At 53.4% G+C, this 26,890-nt stretch overlaps 3 protein-coding genes across 9 annotated transcripts; 1 reads left to right on the top strand and 2 right to left on the bottom strand.

Moving 5' to 3' along the window:
- Position 1: 1 nt before the first annotated feature.
- On the top strand, positions 2 to 4,074 carry MRPS7 (mitochondrial ribosomal protein S7). Its single transcript, XM_075111299.1, has 5 exons — positions 2 to 153; positions 738 to 929; positions 1,241 to 1,304; positions 2,264 to 2,431; positions 3,286 to 4,074. Exons 1-5 carry the CDS (start codon positions 98 to 100, stop codon positions 3,505 to 3,507), a joined length of 702 nt encoding a protein of 233 aa, XP_074967400.1. The 5' UTR covers positions 2 to 97; the 3' UTR covers positions 3,508 to 4,074.
- Positions 4,075 to 4,241: 167 nt separating this feature from the next.
- MIF4GD (MIF4G domain containing) lies at positions 4,242 to 17,512 on the bottom strand. 5 transcript variants are annotated; one of them, XM_075111304.1, is made up of 6 exons: positions 17,425 to 17,512; positions 8,681 to 8,817; positions 7,799 to 7,908; positions 7,329 to 7,484; positions 6,493 to 6,585; positions 4,242 to 5,226 (listed from the first exon to the last, which is right to left on the bottom strand). In XM_075111304.1, the coding sequence occupies exons 2-6, from the start codon at positions 8,760 to 8,762 to the stop codon at positions 4,999 to 5,001; spliced, it is 669 nt and encodes a 222-aa protein (XP_074967405.1). In that variant the 5' UTR covers positions 8,763 to 8,817; positions 17,425 to 17,512; the 3' UTR covers positions 4,242 to 4,998. The 5 variants fall into 5 exon arrangements, with proteins under 5 accessions (XP_074967405.1, XP_074967402.1, XP_074967401.1 ...); XM_075111301.1 differs by lacking the exon at positions 17,425 to 17,512 and adding an exon at positions 15,869 to 16,004; XM_075111300.1 differs by lacking the exon at positions 17,425 to 17,512 and adding an exon at positions 10,946 to 11,071.
- On the bottom strand, positions 12,342 to 25,832 carry SLC25A19 (solute carrier family 25 member 19). Of its 3 annotated transcripts, none has more exons than XM_075111295.1 (7): positions 25,652 to 25,832; positions 25,159 to 25,306; positions 24,478 to 24,633; positions 23,452 to 23,622; positions 22,294 to 22,477; positions 17,425 to 17,555; positions 12,342 to 16,218 (listed from the first exon to the last, which is right to left on the bottom strand). In XM_075111295.1, the coding sequence occupies exons 2-7, from the start codon at positions 25,282 to 25,284 to the stop codon at positions 16,018 to 16,020; spliced, it is 969 nt and encodes a 322-aa protein (XP_074967396.1). In that variant the 5' UTR covers positions 25,285 to 25,306; positions 25,652 to 25,832; the 3' UTR covers positions 12,342 to 16,017. The 3 variants fall into 3 exon arrangements, with proteins under 3 accessions (XP_074967396.1, XP_074967397.1, XP_074967398.1); XM_075111296.1 differs by having other exon boundaries at positions 25,668 to 25,832; XM_075111297.1 differs by having other exon boundaries at positions 25,701 to 25,832.
- Positions 25,833 to 26,890: the final 1,058 nt, after the last annotated feature.

The raw sequence follows: 26,890 nt of genomic DNA, 5'->3' as shown, positions 1-26,890 counted from the left end.
CACGGGGCCCCGCCCGCGCGAGACCCGGGCTGGGGTCGTGGTCATGTGAAGGACCGCCCCCTCCTCCGCTCGTCGGGCCCCGCCCCGCGGAGGGAAGATGGCGGCGCCCAGCGCGGCGGGCCTGGCCTGGCGGCTGCGGGCCTGGCTGCCCCGGTGAGCGGGGCCGGGGCGGGCGGGCGCGGAGGGTGTGCGTAAACCCACGGAGAAGCGGTGGGGGCGTTCCCCGGGCCTGGCCGGACACGGCTTAGCTGGTGCTTTCGGGCTCGCGCGTGCCGCCGGCGCGGTCTCGCGCGGGTGTCGGCGCAGCACGCGCCCGTGGGCGTTCTGCGGGGCTCGGGGAACCAAACCACGCCAAAACGCCGCCTCCCGCTGCGAAAACATGAATAAAATCCCAGTTTAAGGTACTCGCCCCGCTCCCACGAGCGCGGAATAGTGTTTGTTCAAGGCACGCAGAACCCGGGGCCTGCCGGCGCCGGGGCTGCGGGCTCTTCGGCCCGGGGAGGCGCACGCGTGGGCACAGGCAGGGCCTGGAGCCTGGGGCTCCCCTTCGGACCCGGCTCTTCGGCGACCGCCCCATGGTTCCGCAGCAGAACTCCGGGCCTTGCTGAGGAGTGTCCCCGGCTCTGCCGCAGCGAGGGGGAGGAAGGCGGCGATGCCTCTCACGACTGTCCGCGTCCCTGTCGCGACACGTCCCGTGCATCAGGTTACAGCCCTCCTTCTCCTCTTGTTCTCTGCAGGCTGACGCAGGTGCGATGGAGTCGCTACAACCCCAGCTACATAGAGCCAGAAGTGAGCAAGGAATTGTATGAGAAACCTTGGGAGGAGCTGTCTGAGGAGGAAAAGGAAAAGCTGGAGCTTAAGGCTGTTCGACCCGTGAAAGCTGCTCCTGCCACTGTCTCTAGCTCTGTGTTCAGCGACCCGATGATCAGGTCGGGGAAAGCATCATCTCATCCTCTGTTACAGCTAGGTGCCACGGAGCAAAAACGCTTGGGCGTGGCGCTGTCCTCCTCAGCCTTCCCTTGCTATGCTGCCCGTTGCCTTCTGCTGCAGCACGATCCCTTTATTCTGGATTAATCTTTTCCCACAAAGCCAGTCTGTTGATTGACAGTGATTAAAGATAATTACAGCAGATCTAGAAGCACTCAGACTTCACCATGGGAACAACACAAGGGGGGGGCTTATTTCTGTGGGTGACAAAATCAGAATTTAAATCAGATCGTATGTGGCTTTGTGTTTACAGTAAATTCACCAATATGATGATGAAGGACGGAAATAAAGTGCTGGCCAGAAGCCTCATGGCTCAGGTGAGAACTCATTTCTTCTCTCTATGATGTTAAAACAATACAAAATGGAAGGCTGGGACATCAAGCCCGCTGGAATTTGGAATTACCAGAATTTAGGTCATCTCTATGGTCCTAACACATTTCCCTCTGCACACATCATACCCTTCCCATTATTCTCCTGATCAGACGTACGTTTTGTACAAGCCCCAGCCTCCTTCAGTTCACAGACCGGGTGGTGGTAGTTTAATACAGAACATTCTCTTTCCACTCTTCAGTGTCTCTTGGACCTTACGTAGAACCACAGAATCATTTATGTTGGAAAAGACCCGTGAGTCCAGCTGTTAACCTTGACACTAGCAAGTGCACCACAAACCATAAATGCAGAATATACCCTTAAAAGAACAATTTTGTCAGAAGAGCTTCCTCCCAGCTCTCTTTCTTGCCTTATCTTCTATACAACTTGCCAACGAAGTCCCACAAATGTCAGCTGTATGACACAGCTTTGAGTCCTGCTCTGACGTACAGTAACTGGGATGAGCTGGTGGTCCCATCTGGTGTGTTCCAGTCCTTGACACAGGGACACACGTTGCCCAAATGTTCCCCAAGTAACTGCTGATTCCTTGTGACGAGGAAACAGGCAGGGTCTGGGCTCCTGAGCCCAGGCTTTGGAGGGCAGGATGCTTAGTGCACACAGACCTGTATTCCTGTCTCCGCCGTGTCCCTGCCCTCCCCTGGCTTCTGGACCGAGGCTACGCTGGTCGGCCTCTTTGCCCCAAATGTAACGTCCAATAAAGAGACTGAAGAGCTGGAAGAGGGTGAAATAAAACTTAAGAGAATCCCTGACTGGCCTGTTGCCTACAGGGCTAGAAAACCAGCTGCAGGCTCAAGTGAAAGATGGGGCGCTGGTAATAGTGATGTAACTTCATGGAGTGGGATCATCCATCTGCTGTGCATGTCTCTCTTCTTCTCTTTGTCCCAAGACTCTAGAAGCCATTAAGAGGACACAGCTGGAGAAGTACCACAAAGCTCCGGAAGATGAGAAGGAGAAAATTGAATGCAACCCTTACGTCATTTTCCATCAGGCTCTGAAAAACTGCCAGCCCATCATTGGGCTCAGCAGCATCACAAAAGGAGGCAAAACCTACCAGGTGAAAGGGAGGGGCCTGGCAGCATATCTGGTGGGGAGAGAATTAGCTAGAGAATCAGATGAACTCATTTCCACCCGTTCAGCTCAAGCTTTCCTCTCCTTGGAAAGAGAGCCACTTTGCAATCTGGATTGAAACAGCTCCTAAGAAACTGTCCAAGGTCAGGCTCCCAGCCTAAGAGCATGGTCATTCCCCTGTCAGCGGCGATCTCTGCTTCTCTGACTAGATAAGAAATACGCAGCAAATTTGTCCAAGGAGACAGAGATCAGTGACAGGCAGCAAAAGAACAGGCAGTCCTGGGCCTGCCAGGCCCATCCTGTGTGCTGCATCGTGTTGCTGGGGTAGAGGCCCCAAAGCCCTGGGGAGGGTCAGCATAGCAGGAAAAGTCAACTGGATACAGTGCGTGCGCTATTTGAAACACGAGCAGACCCTGTCTCCGAGTATGGGCTCTGCAACGGTTTGAGACCTGATGGAGAAGTGCGATGCGGAGGCACGGCTCCCTCATTCAGTGCAGGGGAGCGGTGACCATCTTCCACTGCTGCTAACACAAACCAGTCTGGACCCAGTTCCCAGAGAGGCCAGAAGTCCTTGCAAGGGCCAGCGTCTGCTGGCAGTACCCAAGGCTGACCAGAATTTCCATTGTGGTAGCAACGGCCAGTTTCTATGGACAGACGAGGTGAATTGGCGCAGGTCAGCTCTTCGGAGCTGGTCTTACTGCAGGGAGCAGTGTGCTGCCGCTGGGGTGGCAGCACGGTATAACTCTGCATGTGTCCAGCTGTACCTGTATGACCGCTGGAGCAGAGCAGGTTACCGCTCCCTCGCAGTGCGATAACTGTTACGGTTTAAACCTTTCCCAGGTCCCGGTTCCTCTGAAGGACAATCGGAAGCGCTTCCTGGCCATGAAGTGGTTAATCACCGAGTGCCGGGAGAACAAGAACCGTCGGACGCTGATGCCCGAGAAGCTCTCCCAGGAGCTGCTCCAGGCCTTCAACAATGAAGGGCCCATCATCAAGAAGAAGCACGTGCTGCACAAGATGGCAGAGGCCAACCGTGCTTACGCCCACTTCCGCTGGTGGTAGGGCCATGGCGACGGGACACGGTGCCGCCACCCCCACGGCCTGGAGAGCAGAGCCCCAGGGCCGCCCGCCTGGGAGAAGCTGGGGAGAAGAAGGAAGGGTGGAAGATCCCTTCCAGACTGAACTTCTGAAGATCCCTTCCAGACTGAACTTCTGAACTAAGCCAGGGAGAGCTCATCCGATCCCCACAAAGTTCATTTCCTTTGTGCTTGTTTGGACGGGGGAAGGGGAATATCAAGGAGTTACCAACCCCTGCACGGATGCTCGAGTTATTTCATAATCACCTTCCTGTGAAGACAAGCCTTAGATGTTTTTCTTAGAGCAAATGCTGTATAAAATCTTCCACTTACCCGGTTCCTGGGACTTTTACGTCTCTCTGCTCCTGTAACCAGCAATGGTTTTGGCTACAGAGCTGGATTTTTTTCCCATACCACAACCAGCCTTGGCGTGATTGGTACAGAAGGCAATAAAAGGCCCTTTTTGATTTTTGGTTCTGGTCATCAGCAGCACTATCTGCAGGGATCTGATGGGAATGTTAACAGAAAAAAATAAAACCAGTTTTATGGGGAAGGTTTCTCGATTCCAAACTTTTGTCTCTGTTGCTTGACTCTCACACTGCTCTTTCCAGCTGCCCTGGTTGTGTGAAGCCACGCTGACACCCTGCACTGGAGAGGAGAAAAAAGTACTGCAGCCTTAAGGCTTCAGTCAGGAGCAACTAGAGGAAAGCAGGGCACATGTTAGTGGGAAACTTTTATTAGAAAACAATCCTTCCATAGACTATTTTGTTTCCTTTCTTCCTCTCCCATTCCTATAAGATACAGCATAGTTGAAACTCACTAAACTCTGAAAAAAACCCGACCGTTATTGTATAAAACTTATAAAACCTGTTCCTGGCTACATGTGCTCAGGGCTCTGGCCTGCTGCAGGCTGCCCTGGCGCAGTGTCGGTGGCTCATGCCCCGTGGGGGAGGCTGTGTGCATGCGGGTGCAGCCAGTGTGCTGGAAGGTGCCTGGGAAAACCGGCACTTGGTTGAGCTGTTTGTGAGGCCACAGCGTTTTCTGTGACTCGTTCCAGAGAACCAGGTACAACCTGAGCTGTGAAAGAATTCCCTTCTGCCTCCCGCAGCTCCGATGGCTCTCGGGTGGAACCAAAACGCGCTCAGCCTAAACTGTGCTTTCCTTAACACCCATACAGAACGCTGGTTTGAGCTAGAAGCCTTCCTTGCCCTTTGCTGGCAGCGGCCCAATGTTAGACAAAATCAGTGGGAGAACTCGCTGGGTTAAATGCACCCTGCCCTTCCCACCTCTCCAAAGCTCCAAAGTCAGGCTGGCACCAGTTGCAGCCTGACGGTTACGTGCCCAGAGGCTCTAGCCAGTATAAATCCTATTTACAGGAAGTGCTAGAAAAACATTAACGTGAAAAGAAATTCAAACTTGGTATGAAGCCTGCTGGTGAAAGTGCTGGGGACATCTCTCCACCTCTGCTGTAGAGGGGCTAATCCATTACTTCGCTGTAATAGTATTTCTGGGCAGCGTCTGTCATCTTCCAGTCGGCAGCCCGAAACTCAATGATCTCCAGCAGCAGGAGCTGGGACAGGGAGCTGAGCCCCTCCTGCAGAAGGAAGCCATCTCGGAGGAGAGAGAAGAGCTCGTCCATCCGCTGGGAGTTCATCTTCTCCAGCTGCTCGCCGATGCGATGGAGCTGTAGGACCAAGCAGTCCACCTTCAGAAGGAAGGGAAGAAGATGGCTGAGTACAAAGGAACAGGGAGCTTTGGCACAGCTCTGTGGAGGTCCCCATCAGTCACCTATGGCCCAACTCATCCTGTTCCCTCTGTTCTGTGGGAATCCCTCTGATTTCCAACAGGCGGTGGTTCTGCTTCCCCCAAGTCGCTGCGATCCAGGAGGCAGGAGAAACTGCATGTCTCTTCTGCCAAAAGCACTGGGAGAGCACATCCTGAACTCTCCTCTCTCAGACAAAATTGCCAGAGAGGAAAAATGTTACAGGTGAAAAAACCAGGTGGAAAAATGTTAATATTCTGCAGGATGTCCATGAGGAGATGGCAAGGCTGAAGCTGAGGCTGGAGCAAGGAGGTGCCTCCAAGAACAGAGGGAAGTGGTTGGAACATGTGCTAAAGCCCTTGGAAAGTCCAGAGATTTGCAGGAAAGGACACGAACTGGGTCTTTGGAGAAAAGGGGGAAAGTCAATGGGCTGCAGGAGCGGGAGGGTTGTGCTAAGATAAAAAAAACCCCAAAGGGCCCATCCGAGGGCCCCTACATTTTACAGGAACCCCTCGCCTGAGGGACGGCCCGGCTGTGCCCCACGCAGGTTGCCACACACCCAGGCATGTGCGAAGCTCCAGCCCCAGAAGAGCCTCCTCCAGCCCGCTGGGGTCTGGCACAGCATCAGGCCCGGCCAGGTGAGTGGCAGCTACACAAAGCATTGCACAGCACGTCCCGGGACCTGTGGGGACACAGAGCCGCTCTGCACACCTGCGGTCGCTGCAGCTATCTGCCGTCACCAACCACGGCTGCGGTGCTCTGGCAGGTCAGCGTGACAGCTGCTTTTCCAGGCGTCCGGCAACAAGGGCTGCTGGAAAAGCAGCTGGTTTCTGTGAAAACGGGGGAGAGTCATTGTCTGCATTTTCCTCACATGACGGGAGGTGAACCTGCCTAACACTGGAGGCAGCTCCTGCTTCGAGGGACAGCCGGGCTGCCGGGTCTCCAGTGACTGCACTTGGGCAGCAGCGAGAAAAGCTGCCCCGAGGGAGGACATGCAGCTTGGGCTGGGGAGTCACAACCTGCACCTGCATCCTGCTTCCTTCTGGCCTGCAAACCCTCCCGCCCGCGGGTCTCCATCAGCACACACCAGGGAGGCAGCACTCCCTCTTCTGCACCAGGATGTGGAGACTGCATCCCCCCGGGGTTTGGCTTTTTGCTGGTCCTTGGCAGGACAACAGGCGTATCAGCAGCCCTCTTCCCTGCACTCACCTCTTCCTCCTTCCGCAGGCTGTCAGGCTGTGCCAGCCGGAACAGACAGTCGTAAACGGGGTTCACCAGAGCCATCATGGGCATGTTGTTCACCTGTAAGGAGGCGGGAGCCATCGTCAGCTTGGGGCCAGAAAGGGAGGTGTCTGCAGCTGTTTGAAAGAGTTGTTCCCTTGCTGCTCTTCAAAGGAGAAGGGAGCAGAATTTAGTTGCGCTGCCAAATGCTGTATTGGTGGGATTTATGTAGGAGACCAGATGTTCAAGTCTCCAGGAGCCAGAGAAGCTGAACAAATGATGTAAAAAACTATCTATTTTTAAATGTAAGCAGGTAGTCATGGGAAATACACTTGTTGCAACAGCATTTTTCCTGCCTGCAGCTCTTCTTGCATCATTTTTACATCTACTCCAAACAGGCATCCAAGTACACACACCGCAGCGAAGGCTTGCAAACAGCCTGTCAGTACGTGGGCTAGAAATTATGTGAGCACCCACGGGTCCACCCTGGGACCTCAGGGCAACTGAACTAGTTCAGTCTGGGACATTTGGGAGCAGGCAGATCAGGGGATTTCAAACACCAGGTACAATATGAGGAAGCTCAGACTTTGTGACTGTTCCCAGAGGTGCCTCTGCCTCTCCAAGCCTGTTTGCTTGCCCATAGGTAGCACCAGCCCCAGCAGCATCCTTGTGCTGACAACCAGCTGTGGCCCCCACCGCCGAGCCATGGCCCTGGGCTCTGTACAACGCCCATCCAACACCCCTGCCCTGGCATCGTTGGACACCCAGGCCCTTCTGGCACCGCTAGGCAGCAGCAGCCGGGTGCTCCTGCTCCAGCTCCTTACCCTCAGGTAGTCGAAGATGTTGCAGATGAAGGTGACGTAGCAGATCCACGCCTGGAGCGAGCGGGTGCGCAGCTCCTCCCTGTCCTTGTACTCCTGCTGCAGCCGGTTCAGCAGGCTCCTCCGGAAGATGCTCTGGCCGACTTGTTTGCTCTCTGCCTACGAGCCCAGAAAAGCAGGATGGCGGGACGAAATGGGGGTGTGAGAGAGGCAGGGGCATGCTGCTACTTGGGTGATGCAGGGTCATGTAGGTACCCTGCTGGGATTGCCCAGAGAGGCAGGAAAGCTGCAGCTAACCACCTGTGCTCGCTGACTGCTTGTCCGGATGCTGCCACTGCACGGGGCAAGTGGCAGAAGAGGAAAGCTGGCTGAGGGGTCAGAGCGCAGGGCTGGGGCGAAGCCTGGCCTGGCCTGGCCTAGGGACAACCCGCGCAGCTTAAGTGTTTCACTGTCCGGACACAAGGAGCTCTCACCTGGATGATGGTGTAGCAGATGCGCCCTGCCTCCTTGCTGAACACACAGTCTTTGAGGGACTGGTCCACTATAATATTGGCCACTTTCTCCAGGTCCACGTTGCTGGGGTCTGTGAAGAGGAGAAACAGTCAGGAGCCGGCACCCTTTATGCCCTGATTGTTTGGGGTACCTAAAAAGCAACCAAGGTTGGCGCAGGGCCTGGTACAACCATGTTATATAGTGCAAAACCTCGTGCTCACTCCCACGTCAAGAGTCACAGCTCCTCTTGCACACCAGCTGCTTTGGAGACACCATCTCCAAGGGTGCACGGTCCTCCCAGGCTGCAGGCACAGCCATCACGATGGGAAAGCAATGGAGGAAAGCAGGTAATATGGGGAAGCAGTAAGTTCATCTGAATCTGAAATCCCAGCACTGCTTCAAAGTTGGATTAGTGGGAGCCAGATGTGCAAACTGCTGCAGGGCTTTGAATAGAGACCTGGCGGTGAGCGGGAGACTCCAGGGCCAGGAGGATGAGATGGCCCTGCAGCGGGGAGGGGCAGAGAGCACGACGGGGCGAGAGGCCAAATCTGCAGAGATGCTGGGTTAGAGCAAGAGGGGAGGGTACCCTGAAATCAGGGAAAACCATGACGATGAGAACAAGGAGCTGAGTTTGAACAACTGCACCATTAAACATCAGGGAGAAAGTGAGACAGAACAAGAGGCAGAGAGCAAAGACCTTCCCGGAGAAGATTCACCAACAGCACCTGGTCACAGATGAACAGTGTTTATGAAACAGCTTTTCTCCACTTTGCAGTTGGTGTTCCTTAAAGGGGTCCAAGCACCCAGCCTCATCTACCAGCCAAGCTGCATGTGGCAGAGGAGCTGCTGAAAAGCCTTCTGACCTTTGAGGGCTGTTTTTAGCAGCTTTTGAGTCTCGCTGTCGAACGACTGTATTTTATACTCTTCTTTGCCTGTTTCCCCCATGACTGGCTTCCTCCGAGGGCAAGAGTGAGGACAACGGATGGGCTAGTGCCAGTGCCTGGGGAAAGAGCACACAGAGCTTAGTTGGACAGAGGCACACCTTCACCTCGTCATTTGGCAAATCCCACCTAGTGCTGGAGCACAGGCTGTTCTCCTGCCAGACCCACACCCCAAGGAAACTCATCTGTTATTAGGGCACCCAACTCTGGCCCTAGATCTGAGCAAAGCCTCACTCCCACACCTTTTTAAGACTTGCTTCCTACCAGCCTATGATAGGACTTAATCTTCAGAGCCTTTACAGTTTTCTGATATGAAAAATGTGTTTCAGTCTGTTGATCTGCAGGTTCAAAGCGGACAGCATAGCAAAGCAGCCCCAAAATATACCGATCTCCCCTCAGAAGGCTTCCCTGTGGCTGTATCACAGGGAAGCACACACAGGAGCACCCCACGCTGCTGCTCCTTTGTGCCTTTGAAACACCCATTCAGCTGGTTTCACACAAAAGCCTGGGAAGAATCAAAGCCAGCACCAAAGCATCCAACACACGCTTCCCAGGGCCCCTCTCCTGCGCCAGAGCCAGGCTCCCTCAGCACCCAGCGAGACACAGCAAGCTCTGCAGCCAAATCCCCAACAGCAACAGCTCCCATCTCATCCCCCTGCAGCCAAGCCGGGCTCTCTGCAGTACCAACGGTGCTCCTAAATAGCCTCTAGGTTCATTTTCTTCTGCTTTGTGCTACAGCAATGACAGCAGGAGGGTACACGCGGCACAGAGAGGAAAGGCTTTCTTCAACACTCACACGAGATGATCTGCTGGATGCAGAATGCCAGGCTGGCCAGACCCACAGCACAAATAGGAGGAGGCAGTCGGCCAAATGAGTTTTGCGAGCTCATCGAAATTCCTGGGCCGTTACTCACCCCTCTCTGCAAACAGGTCCCTGCCCGGATTAAAGGCGAAGAGCCCATCGCCCTTTAGAGGCATGGGGCGCGTATCGCAGGCAGCCCGACCCCTCGGACACAGCACTTGCCACGAAGCCGTGGCACAACGTGTAATAACTCAGAGCAGAGAGCTCCGCTCTCTGGCAGGTGGAGGCTCTGCCGTCCTCGCCTGCCTCTCTGGGAGGCCCAGGGCAGACCTTGCCCCATGGGGTGCCAACCTGCTCACGCCACTCTCACAGCCTAAGCTCTCACCTGTGCAGGGTTACCTGCCCCGAGACCTGCACAGATGTTTCTTTCCCAGACGGATCCACAAGCAGCTGGGTGCCCTCTCTGCCACGTCTGGTTGACAAATGCCTTCCCATCGACCTCTCCTCCTCCTGCACCGTCTCTCTCCCTCTGTATCCGCACTCAGGCCATGCTGCACGGCCAGCGGGGCGGCCCCAGCTCACCAGCAGCCCCGCATCCCACCAGCAGCACTGCCACGCAGAAGGAACCTGGCGAGAACTCAGTGCCGTGCACAGCCAAGCAGGAAGCGCCCAAGCGCCCGAGCCCGTCCGGCAGCGTCTCTGCTGCCACCACCCAGCACCTCTCCCCGAGCATCTGTCCCCATGGCTCCCCGGGGACGGGCATGGCTGCTTTGAACTGCTGTGCCAAATAACCCTGCCCAGAGCAAACCGCAGCGTGTGAGCGTAAAACCAGCCAGGCCTCGCCTGCGCTAGAGACGCTGCTGCCAGGACCACCTTGCCTGAAGGGCTGGCGGCACTGGGGGACACCGGGCCCGTAGGTGCTGGTTCCTCCTCTGCAAGTGGTCCCCACTAGTCGAGATGTTCCCGGGGTCTGATGTGGTTGGGATTAGTGTCCTCGATCTGCCGGGGATCAGCCGGCCAGTGTGCCGTGGCCCTACCCTGCAGGGGTCATACCCGGTGGGGACGGGCTGAATGTCCCCCGGCCATGGCAAACAGAGGGACAAGAGCAGCAAGTCTCCTCCGCCACCCCTCAGCATCCACCCGTGGGGGGCTACCAGCCACTCGGGACCCCCATCCCATCCCCGCCGAGCCGCAGGTGGGACCCCCAGAGCCGAGCCACCTCCTGCCCGGACCACCGGAGCCCCTCCGGGAGCCTCCCCTCCCCGCGGGCGGTACAAGCCGAAGGGCCCCCGGGACGGAGGCAGCGGCGGATACCGGAGAAACCAGCCCCCCCCGCCCCCGGTGCCCCCGGGCCGGGCAGGGGGAGCCGGGCGCTGCCCACCGACCTGCCGGCCGCCCCCGCTGCCTCCGCTGGCCGCCGGGGCATCCCCGCAGCGCCCCGGGCCCCGCCGCCCGGCCCCGCTCCCTCCCGGCACGGCCCAGGTTTCCTCTTAGGTCATTTCCTCGCCCGAGCCGGGGGAGGGACGGGCCGGGCCGGGCCGGGCGAGCGGCGGCAGCCGCAGCGCCACCGCCTGCGAGCGCCGGGCCACGGCGGGGATCCCCGGGTGCTCCCCCGGGGAGCGCCCACCACCCCAGGCAGGGCCGGCTGCCCCCCGGGCACCTCCACCGGCACCCCGGGAATCCTCACCGCACCCCCGGGCATCGCCAGGCATCCCAACCGGCACCCCGGCCACCTCCACCGGCCACCCGGGTGCCCCTGGGCACCCCATAGGCACCCCGGGCATCGTCACCAGCATCCCAGGCACCCCCACCGGCACCTCACCAGTACCCCAACCCCCCGGGCACCCCAGGCATCCTCACTGGCACCCCCAAGCATCCCTGGGCATCCCCACTGGCATCCCAGGCACCCCCACCAGCACCCCAGGCATCCCTGGCCATCCTCACTGGCACCCTGGCCATGCCCAACAGCACCCCAGGCACCCCCTGCCCCTTGCAGCATTTAATCCCTCCGGCCCCAGGCCCCCTCGGTCTCTCCCGCCGAGCACTGGCTGGGCTCTCCTGGCGACAGTTGCGCCACGCTGCTGCTCTCCAGGTGAAAACCACCTTTAATCCGCCCTCCTGTCCAGGGCAGGCTGCAGACGAGCAGCGTAGAAAAAAACCAAAATCAATAGAAAAAAAAATTGGGAAAGGGAAGATGCGCTAAACCAAATCACCGCAACAAGAGCTGAGCGAGGTCTAACACACACCCCTCACGTTTTTTCTCGGAACTCCCAACCATTTCACAGGGGAAGACCCCTCAAAGGGGTGAAGCCTTTGCAGCGTTTAGAGGACAGCAGAGCATCCAGGCTGCTGAAACCAGAAAAAGGCCTTAGGAAACGCCCAACGAGCAGTTTGGGAACACGTTCCGTGGTGCTGTCGGGCCTGGCGAGATGCAAATGAAGCCTGAACTCATCCACACTGCAGATGCGTGGCTCGGGACAGGCCGCCGTGGCTCTGACGGGCCTTCTCGGGCACAGCAGAGGGACTGGGCTGGGCGATCCCCCTTGGTGTGGTTCTCTACAGTGATACCCAAAGCATCACCCCATATCGCAGAGGGGCTGGGATGGTTCTGCTGAGGAGCACCCAGGAGCCAGCCAGGGGAAGGGAAAACCAGCTGGCTCCTGCCACCCTGCACTCGGGGCTCCGATTATCCTCCCTTTTGGGCAGCAGCAGGGCCACGGCGGCCCTGTGGCGTCCAGCCTGGCACTAGGAGGACAGGAGAAAACAAACTGCAGCCAGATGTGACCATAACAAAATATTTAATGTACCTTTTCTCAAAGGCAGGCACGCGTTGTGCGCTTTGTGCTCAGATGCCTTCAGACAACAGCAGCTGCAAAAGATCCACCCAGGCAACACAGCAAAATGCCGCAGAGAATTACAGTTCTACATCCAAGAGAAACTTAAACCCAAATTAAATACAATCTATTCCATGCCTGACTGTAAAACATTCATTTCTTTTCAAAAATGATGCTATGTGGCTCTGGATGAGCACCCCGAGAACAGGACCATCCTAGGAACTCGGGGAGCCAGCTGGCGCTGCAGGGAACCGCGCTCACCACAGAACTTGTGCGTCAAAGCTGCCCTGTCCGCGGCCAGCCGAGAGCGATGGCGGATCCCCTAACCAGCGCCGTGCCGCCCGCCTTGCCTGCTAAAGCGCTTGGGGACATTCGGATGGTAAAAGGCACTAGAAGAAAACAAGCGCAGTTGCTGAGCAGCTTGCGAGGTGAATTTCAGGCAAGGCAAATCCCCGCTGATAGGATTACATCAGAGTGAAATCCCAGCCACCCCGACGGGCCAACACCGGCGCAGGCTCGCAGCGAGTCACTCACCGCGTTGTCACTTGAAACGGAACTGGCGCGCACAGCTTCCGAGCAAATCTGCCCCAGCGTATGCAAGAACAAGGTCACTACAGATCTCTCCTGTCGCCCGCTCCTCTAATTCTAGGAAATTTAGCATCAAACAGCGCGTGTTTTGCCAGAGCAGCATCACAAGTAAGACCTGTCCTCCTAGCGCTTTGCACTAAACCAGCCTCATTCCCAAAGAGACAAGAACGTTCCTGCTACAGTCCCCTCCCCAGCAGTGACTCCCAGTTAGCAAAGCGCATGTCGGAGATTTAAGAGGGCCGGATGCTGCTGACCAGAGGTGAGTGGTGAAGCGATCGTTAGATGCAGCTTCTAACATCGTATGGTCGAGGTTGTCACTTCTTTCTCCTTCACTCACTAGAAGACCAGATGCCTTTAGGGGCCTCTAACATTTATGACTAATAGCCCAAAGGTCTCTATAAGCCAGGCTGTGTGCCAGCACCCTCCGACCAGGGGGCGTCTCTTCCACAGCCTGGGCCAGCCTGGCACAACAACTTAAAACTCCGACTTTGCCACCTGTTGGACGGAGGCAAGCTCATTTAATGCAGAGTGGAAGAAAAAAACTACCCCAGAGAGGAAGAGCTGCCCTATACTCTGTGTTGCTGCCCTCCCTGCGGAGCAGCCAAGTTGCGTGCCTGCATCACCTCCAGCTCCACAGCACACTCGAGGGACATCAGAGCAGAGCAGTTTTCTGTTCTTTATTCTTTACCCCTGTGACAAGCAAAGCAACTCACCCCCCATTCCACAGGCTGCAATTCCCTGTGCTGACCTCCTAACCGGTTTCCCCCTATTTTGTGCAGTTTAACAGCAGCTCTTTGACATTAAGTGGAAAACAAGAGTCTTGTAATGTTTAGGCAGGACAGACGAGTCCCAATTTCCTATGGAAGCCTAGGTCAGCACAGAAGATGTTCTGCTGTCCCTGCAAGCCATGACAGCATTCCTCTCTACCAGCAGCCAAAAGACAGTGACAATCCCAACCTGTTTGTGTCTGTTTCAAAACGAGGTGTTTCCCTCCCTCAGCACGATGTCATGAGGCTAAGTTCATTACTGGTTACCATGTCTTTCCAAGAACACCAGATGAACAATAAACAAAGGCAAAATATCATTAAGAAGATTTTGGGGGAATGTCAGAAGAGCCCAAGTAACACAGGAAAATGCCAACAGGATTGAGGCACTTTGAGAAACTTGACTCAACATTCTTTGCGTTTTCTCCTTAAGCAAAACTGCCCATTTTTAGAGTCCGTGCAGCTAACACTCCCTCCTCGAGGCTTGTATACGAGCCTCCTGCCTGACACTGACACTGCCCCATGAACTTAATTTTACGTAGCTCTCGGAGTCACCTGCAGTAAAACAGCCACTTCACACTCCAAGATCTCAGACCACAGCAAACCCAAAGTTATTTGGCCTGGGCTTGCAAGGACCCTCTCCAGATGCCTCAGCCACCAGTGAAACAGCTCCTCTTTAAAAACAGCCTCTCACAATAGTTCAGGATACGTGAGCAACACTCAAAATCGCCAGGAGAAGTTGCATCAACAGAATGGAATTGGTCATGCTGGAATTTGGCCAGGCCATTCAGGATTAACACCCTGAATATTGCAAAAGAGCCACGAAAAGCTCTGTGTTAAGAGAAGAACCATCAAACCATCCCCTAAATAACTGCAGAGCTCTGCCCTATCCACCACTTGCCAGATGACTAACGTGCTCCTGTATCACAGCGGCTCTTCCTTGGACGTCTGCCTTCGACGCGCTGGTCCAGCCACACCCTGCTCAGCTTGAAAAAACAGAGGATAAAAGAGGCGGAAGAAAGTAATTTTCCTCTTTTCCCCTGTTATGTAAATCAGAGTTGTCTGGGGTTTTTTTCTTAACCATTCACAAAACCTTTGAAACTCCACAAAACCACTTCTCCAGCCCTAGTTCAATCATCCTTTTCTCATCAAACACCATGCTACGCCAGCCCATTCAGATTGGATGCTCAGTCCCCTCTCACCTTGGCTAATCTTGTCAAAACATTTTCGTTAGCACCACTCTAGGACTGAGGTTCAGAAATGCTTTGTGGCCACTACAGAAATACTTGCTAGTAACATTCAAAAGTGGTATTAAAAAAAAAAAAAAAGACATTTACTAGTTTCCACAGGGCTTTTCCTTCATTATTCCAACTTAGACTTAATACTTCTAGAACTCTATACAGCATCTGTTTATGCACTGCACTGAAGCAAAGAACCCTGAAGTAAGAATTGGGCTTGTGCGTTGAATCCTCTTAGAGCGGGGTTCTTAATCTGCAGGTCGACTTGTAAAAAGCGTGACTGAGGCAATGCAAAACCTTAAGAGATGTATGGCAAGGCATGCAGGAAGAGAAATGGGCACCCAGGATACAATCACGCTCACCAGAGTTGAAGAAAGAGAAAGTTTGGGTCAGCATGATCCCCTAGAAGATCCTGCGTTTAAGGTGGCTGAGGATGCGCAGCCGGCACGTGGTGATCATGAAGCAGCAGCTGGCAGCAAAGAAAAGGAAAACCGAGGGTCTGTGCACACTAGAGAGGCTTAAACTGACTTCACAACAGCAGGGCAGAGCTACCTGAGCAACACTGAGAGAAGAGGATGGTGCAAACAAGCAGGCCACAAGCAAGGAAATAAAGCTGTGCGGATGCAGTGATAGGAAGTGGTGTTACGTTGGTTAAGCAGCACTAGCTAGGCCAGGATCCCTCTCTGCCGCTCCAGGGCAAGCACAGGAATCCACCTGCTTTATAGGATGCCTTTCCAGAGCGGTCTCTGCTAGGTAGCTGTCCGCTCGGTTCCCCTCTCCCCCCACTAAACGTGTGCTGGTATTAGAGGAGACGGAGTAAAAAAGTGCTCAGCTGAACAGCTTCCAGCAAAGCAGTTCAGCGTCCTCAGTAGAACTGCCATCACCTTCTCCTTCTGCTTGGTCCCAGGAGGTGATTTCCTACAGGCTGGTGGAGCTCTGGGAGCTCTGATATTTCCAACATGCTCATGACAGAGCAAAGCCGTCAGCTTCCCCTCCTCCAGGAGAACACCAGGTAGCTGTATACATGCCCCTTTCAGCCCTCCTTCCTCGTGGTGCTATCGCTGCTCTTCAGGGCACACAGGAGGCTGCAGAACAGCTCATACCAAAAGAAGACAAGGCCAGTAGAGACAGCAGCCTTCAGCAAGCTGGGTGAAAGGCCCTTAAAGAATCCACCTGGGCCCTCCTCTTGCATGATCTGCCTCATGCAGTCCAGGAGACCCCTATATATCCGTACCTGGGAGGGAAATGGCAAGAAGGTTAACCAAGACAAATCCAGGACAGCTTACCTGGAAAAAAAAGCAGAGCGCACCCCAAACTGTACCACAGAAACACAATCCAGACGTGCAGCCTGGAGATACCTTCCCAGCTATTATCATCACTAACTGAAAGTTTCAAAGAGCCAGTTTGTAGAGATCAGGGTAGAGGAAAAGCATGTATTTTGCATCAGCAATGGCTTATGCAGATTGAATGGCCCTAAAATCTTCATGCTACAACAGCATCTATTATTTCCGGGACATGTTTGTGAAGTGATTATTTCAGATTGTGCGGCTACTTTTTTCCATCCCCTTCACTCTCTAAGGAGGGACAACTTTTCAGGTTTCTGACAGAAGGAAAATACATCTACAGGACTTAGAAGTCTCTAAATTAGCTATCTGCACGTCATCCAGTCATACCGTGAAGGTTTAACGTCTTGTGACGCATCAATGCCAAGGACAAATTCTGTACCTCACTGGAAGAGGAAAAGCATCCAGTGCAATGGGTTAAGACTTCCAACTCCTATCCCAGAGTTTCTTGAGGTACAGACTGATTTGCTTCTCAGATCCAAGGAATTTGAAGGAAAAAAGAAAATTCCCACATTTCAGAGAAAAAAAGAGATAGTTCCTTGAAAGTTCTGTATTTGTCTTACAGTGTACTTTGAGGTAGGAAGGCTGGTGCTAAAGAACAGCAGGAGTATTTAATTTGCTCTGAATTTCAGGATGGTCTGTACATAAGACACAGGCTGAACATTCGGTGCCCATTCCTTGTACCAAACTATTAATTGCAGAAAAGGATCCTGACAGACAGGCGACCCCAGCAGAAAGCTAGTGTCATCCTCTGCTAGTCCGGAATCACAAATACCAAGCTGCCACTAGAAAAGTAAAGCAAATCAAAACCCCTTTGCTTGACTAACTCATGCCCAGCTCTGAGACCGCCAACCTGATGGAGGGGGATGAGAAGGCAGAGCACGGCTATGTTGGACAATGTCATAAACCGAACCCAGTTTATTCACGCAGCTATTCCCATTATTAAGCGAGACCGATTCTCAGCTCCCGGGAGTTCCCTGGCAGCTCCCAACCCGAGTATGAACACAACAGGTCCTGCTGGTGACTCACCACTGCGCTGGATTATCTCAATGCAATTCCATACTTATGAAAATCAGTCAAATTCAGACATTTCTTACCTGCCCAAAGGCCGCCCGGGCATGCTCAAAGCCACCCACTTGCAGTCGTTTTTTGAAGAGGTCAAAAGGGTAAGTGAGGGTTTTGCTGATGATTCCGGCGCAGCTGCCGCAAACAAGGTTTTTAATGTTACCTGAGAAGCAGAAAGGGGAGAGGACAGCGGGGGAGGAAAAAAAGAGGATTAGCAGGGAGTTGTGGTTAAAGATCACGAGAGGTAAGCTAAAATCAATTTTCACAAGAAGCAAAACCAAAAAGGCCCTTTAAAGTTACATCACCTCCCCTGCATAGTTTGGGTTAACTTCGATCTGTATTTTCTACATCAGGCTCGCAGTGCCCCTTGCATAAAAAATCCCCAGTTACCAGAGAACCTGCCACTACCGGGAAAGTTTTTGTGCTCCCCAGTAAAGGCCCGGTCACCGGAAATCTTGCACTCCTGATTGCTCACACTGACTTATTCTGGACTGGAGTAAGTCATGTGGTGACACTGCCTGCTGATTTCAGAGGCTCACGGGAAATGAGTTTTGTGATATTAGACTTTTTCCTGACAAATATGAGCTCCCAGCACAAAACCACCATCAGCCTCTGCCATCTAAAAAGAAACATGCAGACGTGATCTTGAAAAGTCTGGTTCCTCTACTGAAGAAATTCCACTGAGGTACAAAACCACGCTGATGCTGCATACGCTCTCTCTCAGGGAGGCACTAGTATCTAGAACTGTCAAGGTGACAGGTCGCATCAGGATGAGGGTCTCTTATAACATAGCTAGAAATCAACATAAAGATATCAAATCAGGAGCTTGGCAGTTTTAAATTAGGCTAAATGAATCCTCTTCTCTAACAGCTATGCTGGAATCTCCACCAATGAAACAGAGGAAGATTATGCCAGCACTGTCTTCCCACGGTATGAGTAACGTCACACAGCTCAAGGAGGAGTACCCTGGCCTGTGACACTTCTCTCCCATCCACCCACATTTCCACCATGGTTATTCAATAACAGGGGCTGTTTGTAAACTTCACTGTACACTGATGGGGTCCATCTGTCAGAGAAGAGGAAAAGCATCTTGGGTCACAGGCTTACCAAGATGGTGAAGAGAGCTTTAAACTGAAGTTGCTGGGAGAGGGGAACCTCAGCCCATCCCACGCCTACCAGATTGATGCCAGTGCCAGCAACAGATGCCCAGAGCCTGGAGAAGGATCACAGGTCGGCAGGAGAGCACCTGAAGAGCAGCACAAGGGAATTCCAGCCACTCCAGCCAGTAAGTCATCGGGGGCCCAACTTAAATGCCTCTAAGCAAACACAGGTAGCATGGGGAATAAACAAGAGGAGTTATAGACGTGCGACTGCCTGCAGGGCTATGCTCTTATTGGCGTCACAGAGACATGGTGGGATGGCTCCTGGACTGGAGTGTTGGAACGGAAGGATAGAGCTATTTGGGAAGGACAGGCAGGGGAGATGGTGGGGGGTCACCTTCTATGTCAGTGACCAGCTGGAGTGCACGGAGCTCTGCCTGGGGATGGATGAGGAGCCGACCGAGAGCTTATGGGTCAGGACTGAAGTGGGGTCAGGGACAGGTGACAATTAGAGTGGGGGTCTGCTACAGGCCACCTGACCAGGAAGACCGAACGGGTGAGACCCTCTATAGACAGACAGAAGCAGCCTCATGTTCACAAGCCCCTGGGGGACTTCAACTACCCTGATATCTGTTGGAGGGACAGCACAGCAGGGCATAAGCAATCCAGGAAGTTCCTGGGATGCGTTGATGATAACTTCCTTCTCCAAGTGACAGAGGAGCCGACGAGGAGAGGTGCTGTGCTGGACCTTCTCACCAACAAGGAGGGGCTGGTGGGGAATGTGAAACTTAAAGGCAGCCTTGGCTGCAGTGACCACGAAATGGTGGAGTTCAAGATCCTTAGGGCAGTGAGGAGGGCACACAGCGAGCTCGCTACCCGGGACTTCAGCAGACTTTGGCCTCTTCAGCGATCTCTTTGGTAGAGTACCATGGTGTCATGGTTTTAGCTGGGATAGAGTTCATTTTCTTCCCTGCAGCTGGCGCAGCGCTGTGCTTTGGACTTAGTATGAAAACAACGTTGAGATAACACACCGATGTTTTGGTTGTTGCTGGGCAGTGCTTGTACTAGTCAAGGACTTTTCCAGCTTCCCACGCTCTGCCGGGGGCACAAGGAGCCTGGAGGGGAGGGGGCACAGCTGAGAGAGCGGATTCAAACTTGCCAAAGGGATATTCCATGTCATGCCCAGTATGTTACCTGGCAGGAGCTGGCCGGGGCAGGGAGGCAGCAATCGCGGCTCGGGGACGGGCAGCATCAGTCAGCGGGTGGTGATCGGTTGTATCATTTGTCTTACTGTTTTTTTCCCTTTTTAACTTTTCCATTTTATTATATTGTTATTATTATCATAGTAATTATTATAATTCTTATTTTACTGTAATTATTAAACTGTTCTTATCTCCACCCACAAGTTTGGGTTTTTTTTTGTGCTTTTGCTCTTCCGGTTCTCTCCCCCGTCCCACAGGGGTGGGGGGAGTGAGCGAGCAGCTGCGTGGTGTTTAGTTGCTGACTGAGGCTGAACCCACGACACATGGGATAAAACTCTGGAGGGAAGAGGGGCCCAAGAAAGCTGGTTAATATTCAAGGATCACCTCCTCCAAGCTCAGGAGTGATGCATCCCAACAAAGAGGAAGTCAGGCAAAAACACCAGGAGGTGAACAAGGAGCTCCTGGACAAACTCAAACACAAAAAGGCAGCCTACAGAGGGTGGAAACAAGGACAGGTAGCCTGGGAGGAATACAGAGAAATTGTCTGAGCAGCCAGGGACCAGGTTAGGAAAGCCAAAGCCCTGACAGGATTAATTCTATCCAGAGATGTCAAGGGCAACAATAAAAGCTTCTACAGGTAGGTCAGTGATAAAAGGAAGACTATGGAAAATGTGGGCCCTCTCTGGAGGGAAACATGAGACCTGGTTACCCAGAATATGGAAAAGGCTGAGGTACTCAATGACTTTTTTGCCTCAGCCTTCACCAGCAAGTGCTCAAGCCATACCACCCAAGGCAAAGACAGGGACTGGGAGAATGAAGAACTTCCCAATGTAGGAGATCAGGTTCGAGACCATCTAAGGACCCTGAAGGTGCACAAGTCCATGGGACCTGATGAGACACACCCATGGATCCTGAGGAAACTGGTGGATGAAGTTGCTAAACCACTATCCATCAGAAGTCGTGGCAGTCTGGTGAAGTTCCCACTGACTGGAAAATGGACCCTAGAGGTCCCTTCCAACCTCTACCATTCTGTGATTCTGTGTAACATAACCCCCATTTTTAAGAAGGGAAAAAAGGAAGACCTGTGAAACTACAGGCCAGTCAGTCTCACCTCTGGGCGTGGCAAGCTCATGGAGCAGATCCTCCTGAAAACTATGCTAAGGCACATGGAAAATAAGGTGATTGGTGACAGCCAACATGGCTTCACTAAGGGCAAATTATGCCTGTCAAATGTGGTGGCCCTCTAGGATGGGGTTACAGCGCTGGTGGATAACGGAAGAGCAACTTGACATAATCTGCCTGGATTTGTGCAAAGCATTTGACACTGTCCCGCACAACGTCCTTGTCTCTAAATTGGAGGTATGGATGGAGCATTCAGTGCATAAGGAATTGGCTGGATGGTTGCACTCAAACAGTTGTGGTCAATGGCTCAATGTCCAAGTGGAGACCAGTGGTGAGCAGTGCTCCTCAGGGGTTGCTATTGGGACTGGTGCTGTTTAACACCTGTGTTGGTGACACAGACAGTGGGGGTGAGCACACCCTCAGCAAGTTTGCCAACCACACCAAGCTGCATGGTACAGTTGACACACTGGAGGAGGAGATGCCATCCAGAGGGACCTGGACAGTCTGGAGAGGTGGGCCTGTGCCAACCTCATAAAATTCAACAAGGCCAAGCGCAAGGTCCTGCACATGGGTCAGGGCAATCCCAAGCACAAATATGGGTTGGGTGGAGAATGGACTGAGAGAAGCCCTGAGGAGAAAGACTTGGGGGTGGTGGTTGCTGAGAAGCTCAACATGACCCGGCAACGTGTGATCACAGCCCAGAAAGTCAACCGTATCCTGGGCTGCATCAAAAGCAGTGTGACCAGCAGGTGAGGGGAGGTGATTTTGCCCCTCTACTTTGCTCTGGTGAGACCCCACCTGCCGTGCTGTGTCCAGTTCTGGTGTCCCCGGGATAAGGACATGGACCCGCTGGAGCAAGTCTAGAGGAGGGCCATGAAGCTGATCTGAGGGCTGGAGCACCTCTTCTATGAAGATAGGCTGAAAGAGTCAGGGTTGTTCAGCCTGGAGAAGAGAAGGCTGTGGGGAGACCTTAGAGCAGCCTTCCAGTACCTGAAGGGGGCCTGCAAGGAAGCTGGAGAGGGACTTTTTGCAAAAGGCAGGAAGCGATAGGACAAGGGGTGATGGCTTTAAAATGAAAGAGGGTAGATTCATACTAGATGTAAGGAAGAAATTGTTCTCTGAGGGTGGTGAGGCACTGGCACAGGTTGCCCAGAGAAGCCATGGATGCCCCATCCCTGGCAGCGTCCAAGGCCATGCTGGACAGGGCTTTGAGCACCTGGTCTAGTGCAAGGTCTCCCTGCCCATGGCAGGGGATTGGAACTAGATGATTTTTAAGGTCCCACCCAACCCAAACCGTTCTGTGATTCTACCTTCGCAGTATCTGTGCAGGGTTAGGAACGAGAGATGGGAAATTGAGATACTTTTCAGATGTTGCATCAAAAAGGGTGATAGGAGAGAAAACTGAACTAGTCTCCCAAACTAGCATTCATCCTCTCTTTCTCTCCAGACCGCAGACATTGCTCTCCCAAGTGCCTACCTCCTTTCTTCCCTTCAGCTGGAATCGCCCATTCAGAAAACTGTTGCAGGATGTTGTAGAAGGCGAACTGGAAACCAGCGTACGGAAAGATAGCAATGATTGTGGGGGTCAAACCTCTATAGAAAGTCCGAGGCCCTTCTGTTTGGTACATGGTCATCACTGCATGGCGAAGGTTGTGATAGACCTAGACAATAAAGAAGAGGCTGACTCTCTGGCGAGACAGGCTTAAAAACAGCAAGCCAAAGGTCAGGTTATTTCCCGGTAATGAGGACAGGAATTGCCGGCTGCCCAAAATACAACCGACTGATTTTCAGCACAAAGCAGTGAGCAAAGTGATTTTGTACATCTTCACACAGCATTCCCAGCTCAGCTCTTGTGACTCTTCTAAGTATGCTGACAACCTCAACCTACCTCTGAGCCACAAGAAACTAGTTGAACGAACGCTCGTTAGCTCTGCACTGAAAGGCCTGGGCTGACATTGTACCCCACATCGAAGCTGTGCTTCTGAGGGGAAGAAAGGAGGCAACAGAGCCGAGTGCTGTGGCCTGAGACCACTTGCATCACAGACACCATTATTATTAACAGCTCTGCTTGCTCCTGCAACAGAATTCATGTAATATAAATTGTGATTCTACTGCAGGCTAAGCCAAAAACCAGAAACGGCTCTGATACAAACCCATATGAGTCTAGGTATCACAAGCCTAATTAGCATGGAGACCAATTCTTGCATAAACAAGAACGTCAAACGCAGGTGAAAGGTGACTGGTTTCAAGTATCATCCCCATCGTTATCTAAACATGACTCTGTGCAAGCGGAAAGTTTCAAACACGCAATGTTTGACAGACTGGGGACCGTACTCTATAAATAGCCAACACCCGAAATGAAAATTGAGTTATCCTGTTAAGGACAGTTTCTCCTTTCCGGATCACCTGTCAGAAGTCAAACACAATCAGGAGCAGCAAAGCATAATTAAGAAAGCTGTGTCAACAGCACAGAGGATAACTTGGCAACAGTGCAAACATTGCCCAATAACAGCATCTGTCCCTTTACGCCACCCCACAGACTGTTACGTGCTTTTCGAACCTCCTATATTCATACACATGAAATATTGCTACTGCTACGGATGATAATTCTAAGCATTAATCCTCAACATCATACCTTAGGCTCACCCTGAGCAGCAAAGCGGGTGCGTAGTGTGTCAACAGGTTGAACTGCAACAGTGGCTGTGCAAGCAGCCAGTCCACCACAGACGAAGTGCACAAAGGAATCGCGGGCATTGTATGAGGTGACGTTGTGCACCAGCTTTGTCAAGCTTTCAAACGCCATGAACTTACAGAAACAAACATACACAGGTCAAGGAGTCAATCCTTATCATTGACACGGATCTCCCACTCCTCTCTCATTTCACCAAAAGGGCTCCACCCACCGCCTGTAACCACCTTCTCTTTCTGTCCTTGAAAAGTCCTCCCCAGCTTGCAACCTGTTGGAGCATGTGCTCAGAGAATACCTTGTAAAAATCACTGAGGAGCCTGGGGAATGCTTGGGATGTTCTGATCTCTGGCACCCCTGCTAAATCTTGCATTTAGAATTGTGAACAACTCATTTTAATGCCCTATGTATCCTGAAGAGTATTTGCTAAATCACAGATATGCTGGCCATTATTCTTTCAACAACTTCTCATAAATCAAGTTGGTAATATTTACAAGCTAAGCGTAATATTTACAAGCTAAGCGTAATATTTACAAACTAAGCGTAATATTTACAAACTAAGCGTAACAATACCATGTAAAACACCATCATCAGTTTCACTGATTTTTTTACTAACAAGCTGTTAGGGCGACGGCGTGAACCAAAGCAAAAAACTGCACAGGCTTGGAAAGTGAACAGCTCAGCCAAGTGTCAGGAACAAACAGGGCTTGTCTATGACACCAGATGCAGACAGACTCAGTTGGCTCCAGCTGTACTCCAGGCTGGCCAGGCAGGCCATTCAGCAACCTCAGGAATATTCAGTTAGGGATTAAACATTAGCGTTATACAACTACACCTCTTTGAGACTGGAGCTGGCTTGCATCAGTAGAGTTTAAACCTAGATCTTTCTGCATCTGCCCACACAGCCAGTCTGAAGAGGGGCAAAGCAGAGTCCTGCACGTGTACGTGGGGCCCAGCTGACGTCGGTCACCTTACCTGGACAGCTCCGTAGCCAACTGAAAGGAACTGAGCCGGAACATGGCCCTTCCAGAAGGCGACCAACCCCTCTTCCCGGAAGATGCGCTGTGCAGCTTGCAAGATGCCGTGATACTTAGCCCCTGGGTTTCTGGCAGAGAGCTGCTCAATCTGAAGCTGGAGGACAACAGAGAAAATATGATCAATTCCACGTCACATTTCAACAAGTTTCAAGTGTCCAATTCAGGAACCCGCAACCCTAACGGCCAACCAAGGCTAAGGGATGACATTCTGCCTTCCCACAGAACCACATCTAGAACTGACTACAATGTTAATTATGCAGGGCTCTGAAAGAATAAAACATGTGTAACGCAAAGGGAATCTGCAGGGATGATGGTGAAATTTAGTTAAGTAGCAGAGATTATTCAGATGATGAAACACAGAAACAGAGAAAGAGAACAAACTACAGAAAACACAAGATCCCACTCAAACACACCAGTTAAGTTACACGAACAAGAAGTGGCAGACAAAAGGTAGCCCTGCTACCTTGCATAACCTGCATACAATGTAGGTGAGGGTCGATGAGCAGATTTAGTGCTCTCTAGCAGCACAAGTGACCTGTTCTTCCAGGCCAAGATCAGCCCTGCTCTATAAGAGGCTCTCTTTCACCCCCTGTCCCCAAGCATGCCGTGAGAAAGGTACCTGAAAGCGGATCTTGATGACATCCAAGGGGCTGACAAGGACCCGAGTGACCAAGCCAGATGCTGATCCTGCTGCAGCCGCTTCAGCCGTGGAGACGCACTTGGCCTCCGGGTCGTAGCCGACCATGCCTGCCTGGGGTCCCCGCAGCCTGGGCAGGGGAACACGGGGTGCCCCGGTGAGCCCTCCCCAGGCAAGAAGCTCCCTCAACTCCTCCCCACAGTGCCCCTCATCCCAAAGCTTCCCCTCATCCCAAACCCTTTTCCCGCCGCACGGGCCCCACAGCCCCCCCCCAAACCCCTTCCTCACCCCACAGGCCTCACAGCCCCCCAAACCTCCCCTCCTCACCCCACGGGCCCCACAGCCCCCAAAACCCCCTCTCCTCACCCCACGGGCCCCACAGCCCCCCAGACCTCCCCTCCTCACCCCACGGGCCCCACAGCCCCCTAGACCTCCCCTTCCCTCCTCACCCCACGGGTCCCACAGCCCCCCTCACCACTCTCCCCCCCCACCGGCAGACAAGGGAGCGGGATATGGAGCCAAACCCCGGTGGGGCCGCCGGCCGGTGCGGGCCCGCGGCCCCACGGCCCCGCTGCGCGGCCACGGCCGGTTCCCTGCGGCGGGGCCCAATGGGGCGCCTCACCCGCCCGCCCGCCGCCGCCGGCTCCGCCGCACTGCGCCTGCGCGCCGCGGGGGGCTATGGGAGATGTAGTCCGGCCCCGCCCGCCGCACCCCGCCCCGTGGCCCCGCCCCGTGGCCCCGCCCCGTGGCCCCGCCCCGTGGCCCCGCCCCTCGGGCCCAAGGCAAGTAAGCCGGGGTTTAGGCTGGTTTTGCGGTTTTGCTGGCACGTGGGAAAGGAAAACACCCGTAAAGACAGGCCTTGCTTACAGTAGTTCTTCCACCGGGGCCTTAGCCTTGCCGTCACACAGTCGCACTAGCAACGAGCATTTTCCTTCCCTCTATAAAGCACAAGGAAGGGCAGATTTTCCGACCCTTTCGGCAGGTACGGGCCATACGAACAGCGCAACTTCGAGCAGTGTGTTCTGTTACAGCATTACAAAAAAAGCCAAGGGCTCCAAACCACACTGCAAGTAATTTCTGTATTGACTTTAATGGGAAAAATGTAAAATATGAACTAATCACAGGAACACCCCGGCATTTCTGAGCAACCGCAAACTCCTCGACTACATCTGTGTCCGAGCATATTAACTACAAGAGCAACCGTTTTTTAAAAACCAACCCACACCCTCATGTCAGTGTATGACTATCATATATTAAAACCTACAACAAAACTCACAGACACCTTCTGAACACTAGCGAAGGCTGGGGAGAAGCTGCAGAGCAGGGACGTGACCCGCAGAGCCGCCCGCACCCCTTCTTAGCACAGCGGGGCAGTTCCCTCTCTCCAGGCAACAGAAATGGTAGCGACCTGCAAGGCACTGATCAAGCAGAGCGAAAGCTCCTGCCACAGCCCGGGCCAGGGCCGTGGCGCTTACACGAGCCATACGCCCACCCTCCCCTCTGCCTGTCACAGCAAGAAATAACGGCCGTATCACTCCTGGTGCCGGCTCCGTATGACGTTACAGGCTCGAGCAGTTTGGTACAAAGCTTAGGAAAAAAAAAAAAGGGGGGAAATATTAAAGCATCCCCTCCCATGCTGCTGACAGATAAATGGTGTTCAATCCTGGAAGCGACACGATGATTCCGTTCCCCCTCCTCGCTATCCAGAACACCA

The sequence above is a fragment of the Phalacrocorax aristotelis genome, chromosome 16 (genome assembly GCF_949628215.1).
Source record: "Phalacrocorax aristotelis chromosome 16, bGulAri2.1, whole genome shotgun sequence".
Lineage (NCBI taxonomy): Eukaryota > Metazoa > Chordata > Aves > Suliformes > Phalacrocoracidae > Phalacrocorax > Phalacrocorax aristotelis.
This window is presented reverse-complemented; position numbering and strand designations above follow the sequence as displayed.

Bases quoted from the DNA above. Each gene is read 5' to 3' on its own strand.
- MRPS7 (XM_075111299.1), top strand. From the start codon at position 98: ATGGCGGCGCCCAGCGCGGCGGGCCTGGCCTGGCGGCTGCGGGCCTGG. The intron at 154-737 runs GTGAGCGGGGCC...TGTTCTCTGCAG, and splicing joins CTGCGGGCCTGGCTGCCCCG to GCTGACGCAGGTGCGATGGA. The intron at 2,432-3,285 runs GTGAAAGGGAGG...AACCTTTCCCAG, and splicing joins AAGGAGGCAAAACCTACCAG to GTCCCGGTTCCTCTGAAGGA.
- MIF4GD (XM_075111304.1), bottom strand. From the start codon at position 8,762: ATGGGGGAAACAGGCAAAGAAGAGTATAAAATACAGTCGTTCGACAGC. The intron at 7,485-7,798 runs GTGAGAGCTCCT...CTGGGCTCGTAG, and splicing joins TCTGCTACACCATCATCCAG to GCAGAGAGCAAACAAGTCGG. The intron at 5,227-6,492 runs GTGAGTGCAGGG...TTCCTTCTGAAG, and splicing joins GCCTGCGGAAGGAGGAAGAG to GTGGACTGCTTGGTCCTACA.
- SLC25A19 (XM_075111295.1), bottom strand. From the start codon at position 25,284: ATGGTCGGCTACGACCCGGAGGCCAAGTGCGTCTCCACGGCTGAAGCG. The intron at 24,634-25,158 runs GTACCTTTCTCA...GTTGTCCTCCAG, and splicing joins TCATCAAGATCCGCTTTCAG to CTTCAGATTGAGCAGCTCTC. The intron at 17,556-22,293 runs GTAGGCACTTGG...TCTGCTTCTCAG, and splicing joins AGCTGAAGGGAAGAAAGGAG to GTAACATTAAAAACCTTGTT.